The sequence below is a fragment of the Zea mays genome, chromosome 3 (genome assembly GCF_902167145.1).
Source record: "Zea mays cultivar B73 chromosome 3, Zm-B73-REFERENCE-NAM-5.0, whole genome shotgun sequence".
Classification (NCBI taxonomy): domain Eukaryota; kingdom Viridiplantae; phylum Streptophyta; class Magnoliopsida; order Poales; family Poaceae; genus Zea; species Zea mays.
In genome coordinates this window covers 222,665,443-222,669,834 of record NC_050098.1, presented here as the reverse complement: position 1 = coordinate 222,669,834, position 4,392 = coordinate 222,665,443, and the positions used below count along the sequence as shown (strand labels likewise).

Here is a 4,392-nt window from a genome sequence, read left to right as displayed (position 1 = left end):
GATAGGGCGCTAGTTAATAAGGTGAAAATTACTTCTTCAACCTCGTTTCATAAGTTTAGGGGTGTTTCAATGCACAAGAGTCAATAGTTAGTTGCTAAAATTAGTTGAATATATCTAAACATTGTATCTAATAGTTCAACTATTAGTTACTTTTAGTAAATTAGCTAATGGTTGGCTAGCTATTTGTTAGCTAACTAATTTTATTAGTAATTTTTTAGCCAATTAACTAGCTCTAGTACATTCAAACACCCTTTAGTTTTAACCAAACATTAGTCAAGTTGTATGCATGTCTTTAACATATCAAATAAAATTGTGTCAATAGATTTTGAGTTTGACATATCATCTAATATAATATTGACCTTTTAGCGATTTGTAATATATACTGGAAAAAGGTGAAAAGGCATATATACTCTCTACTCGCAACGACTACTTTCAAGTACTAGTGCACCCTACAAAAAATAAAACGGGGGCGTTAGATATAACTTAAAGACAATACATATATTGTATAATTAAGTTCCTTGCCAAATCTTCCCAAAATTACATCGCAATGCATACAAGGGAACTTATTTCCCATTAATATGCACCATCTTTTTATTTATATCCTAAAAAATACATACTAAATAAGAAATACGTTTCTACATATGCGGTCAGTAACGAAAGTAGTGTCCGGTAGCAGCATAGAAGGAGCATCACGGAGAAAGCTTTTTGAGCCTTATCTGAGCACCATGTTGAGGGTGCAGTGTTATCACGGTGTACGGCGCGTGGGTGTAGGATGGCGAGAGCTCGAACGAGAAGCGTTGGAGGATGGTGCATAGCGTCATCTTGGCTTCCAGCAACGCAAAGCTCTGGCCGATGCAGATTCTAGGCCCCCCTCCGAACGGAAAGAAAGCAGCCTGATGCCTGGTTGCGCTGGAGATGCCGTTGGCAAACCTTTCTGGGTTGAACTCGCTTGCGTCTTTTCCCCAAATGTCAGGATCATGGTGAATGAAGATGACGGGTAGAAGGAGGTCAACTCCTGCAGGATATTTGATTCCACCGAGCTCCATTTCCTTATAAGTTCTTCTTGTTAGAAAGGTTGCCGGTGGGTACAACCTAAGGACCTCATGTAGAATCATGGTTATCTGCACATATATCACATATGATTCCTCAAAGAATGTTCCAGTTTAACACTTAGTGGCATTTCTATCTAGATCATCCTTTCAGCAAATTCAGACTCAGAAATGGATAACATGTGGCATATATATAATGTATCACTGAGACTTAACGATGAATACTTTAGATTCAAACCCGCAGTTCTCCACTAGAATCACATTATGAGGTTTATGTTAATTAGCTATTATTGAATTGAATAAAAAACAAACTATTTCTATTTAGTTCTCTATTTTTACTTAGTCTCCATTAATTCGATAAAGGAATGGATATTATACATCCCCTTAGTAATCTGCAATTTTGGAATCTTGAAATAAAGCCTGGCACTGGTTTTGCACTTACAGTCTTGAGGCGGCTCAAGCTATCATAATCCGGTGTGGTTCTTCCAAAGTGGCTCAAAACCTCTTCTCTTGCTCTCTCTTGCCATTCTGGGTGCATGCTTAGCACAATAAGTGTCCAAGTAAGAAGGACTGATGTTGTCTCCATACCTGCAAAGTAAAATAACTTGCATTCCTCAATCACATCTTCTGTTGTCAATCCCAGGCTTGCATTTCCATTTGATTGCCTTGTGTTTGACTCCAGTAATAAGCCCAGCAAGTCGTCGTTATTTGTTTCTCTGTTTTTAGTATCCTTCTCTCTCTTCCCAATTATTTCACGGAGAATTTTGCGGATCTCTACATCGATCGCTCTCATCCTTCTGTTGTTTTTGGTGGGCAAGAACCTGCATATGCTCAACATTGTTATCACGGAAGCTTTGCATTCTGCTATGCTGATCTGTTTATAAAAATCTTTTCTTTCCATTTGACACTTGAGCAATCAATTTTAGTACAAAACGCCAACAATTCTAAAAATGATCTTTTATGACAAATTTTATAATTACAAAACCATGAATAGGGCTAAGGAGTAATTGATGAAACAAATCTTCATGTATTGAAATGCTTGGATATGCAATTGCACATGAATAAGACGTTGCTGCTGGCTATTAGAGGAAAGCGTAACAAACCAATAGCCTGGGATAAATATTGTCTGAACAGATTGGATGAGGCGTTCAGCTAGTTCTCCTTGCAGCTCGAAAATTCTCCTCCCTTCTTGATAGTTGCTCCCAAACGCAGTTCTTGAGATAACATCTCCAGTAAGATTCTGGAACTCAGGCCAGACATCTATCTCAGAAGATCCCTCAGAAGGCATTGAATTATCCCATCTAGTAATCATTTCAATACAGCAGGTAGAAAATACTGGCATCATCCCCTGCGAATAGAACAGCGCCACCATTTAGGGAACTTGTATCCAACATACAACACAAATGCAATGTAAAATAGTAAAAAAAAATCCATTTATAGAACAAGCAGCTAGAAAATACCTTTATTTTTTCATGGTGAAATGCAGGATTAAGAATTCTCCTGTGCTTTGCCCATTTTTCACCATCATGATTTACAAGCCCGTTGGCTAGCAACCTCCCAATGCGGTTACTCCTTGGTTTGCCAAAGTGGCCAAACTTATTAGACAGCACCTCTTTGACTAACTCTGGGTCAGGAATCATCACCCTTGGTGTTGGGCCGAACCAGGTGAACGATAGTTTCCCTGCAGTTGAGTTTTGAAAACAGGATTAGGGGGTGTTTGAATGCACTAGAACTAATAGTTAGTTGGCTTAAACTTGTTAGTAGAATTAGCTAGCTAACAAATAACTACCTAACTATTAACTAATTTACCAAAAATAGCTAATAGCTGAACTATTAGCTAGGGTGTTTGGATGTCTCAACTAATTCTAGCCACTAACTATTATCTCTAGTGCATTCAAACACCCCCTTAGTCTAAAGAAGTGAGGAGATAAACGTATTTTCTGTTTCTTTCATTCAGTTTTGTTAGTTAATACAATAGACATCCTATCAAAGTATCAAGAACATATGTACATAAATTTTCCCGATACTGCTACATAATATTCACAGAACATCAAGCTTGCTACTTGACAGGAGGGGAAATCATGCAGTGCTGCATTAAGCTGCGCTGTTTTCTTTCCCACACCCATATCGCCAGTTATTCATTTTTCGGCTGCAAAAAAGGCATTTTCTGTACTGCTCAAATCCATATATATGCTAAATTAAAGAAACTTATTTCCCCCCATCTGATCCTGTATATGTGCCCATTTTCGGAGTTCTGGAACAACATCCATCGTAACAACTGCAGTAAAGCATGCTGCGTCGCTATTAACGTGCGTCTTTTTTATACCAGGAAAATGAAATAAAAAAACGAAAGGTGTAAAATTTGGATAGCTGGTTGATTGGAGTACATAGAACCCATACCGTATTCCTTGATGGTGCTGTGATGCATGGGCTGCACGCGTGGGGCGATGTCGTGGCTGCCGAGCGGCAGCGGCTTCTTGCGAGCCTCCCGGTTAGCCCGGGCGGTTTCCCTCAGGTCGCCGGTGAAGAGGCGGTACCTGGTGCCCTTGAGGCCCTGGACCCGCAGGGCCCGCTCGAGCCGCCAAGGCGTCCACCAGGCCCACTCCAGCGTCCAGACCACCAGCCACAACAGCGACACGGACGCCACCACGCTGGCCAGCGCCCACGGAGAGACTTCCCGCAGCATCAGCAGAACGCAGGTCGCCATTGGTGGCGGCTTGGGGCAGTGGAAGAGAGAAGCAGATGGCGGATACAGCTGTGGCGATGTGCGAGTGCGATTGCGGCGAGTCCTGGGTTAAATACTGTACCGACGATGGGGCGGACGCGGACGGACCTACGGAGTACGTCAGTATGTGTGTCATGGACACTTCTTCCTTTTTGGAATTGGGAGTCTCCGCGAGTATGAAACTAATTAAATCCGTAAAGATTACCACTAAACTTCCGCAATTCTCTTGTGACATAGGGCTGCTACCTAGGAGGCAAGAGATTAAAAAAACATACAATCTGTTTCTAGAGCGTGGGAGTGCATGACATGAAACCCCTCCGGCTGTACATTCCATTTTGGATTCCAAAAAAAGCGGGCACAGAGGCACAGGAAGGCTCCATATGTGATCGTCTGGGCGGACACGCGTCAGACAAGCACATCACTTAAAATTGGGCTCATCGAAAAAGCAAGTACCTGGCACCTTCTCGTACCACACACAATTACTCTTCACCAGATTGAATCTCAACACCGTAACCAAGAAAAACATCCATCAGATCAAAGAACCCAAGATCATGAAGAGGAATACATACACATCCAAGATTCAAGCAATTATTGGGGCAAAAGTATTAACAGTAACAA

At 41.4% G+C, this 4,392-nt stretch overlaps 1 protein-coding gene across 1 annotated transcript; it reads right to left on the bottom strand.

The window, feature by feature from the left end:
• Positions 1-500: 500 nt before the first annotated feature.
• LOC100272761 (putative cytochrome P450 superfamily protein) lies at positions 501-3,780 on the bottom strand. Its single transcript, NM_001147214.1, has 5 exons — positions 3,450-3,780; positions 2,510-2,730; positions 2,153-2,397; positions 1,492-1,870; positions 501-1,121 (listed from the first exon to the last, which is right to left on the bottom strand). Exons 1-5 carry the CDS (start codon positions 3,754-3,756, stop codon positions 690-692), a joined length of 1,584 nt encoding a protein of 527 aa, NP_001140686.1. The 5' UTR covers positions 3,757-3,780; the 3' UTR covers positions 501-689.
• Between the last annotated feature and the right edge of the window lie 612 nt (positions 3,781-4,392).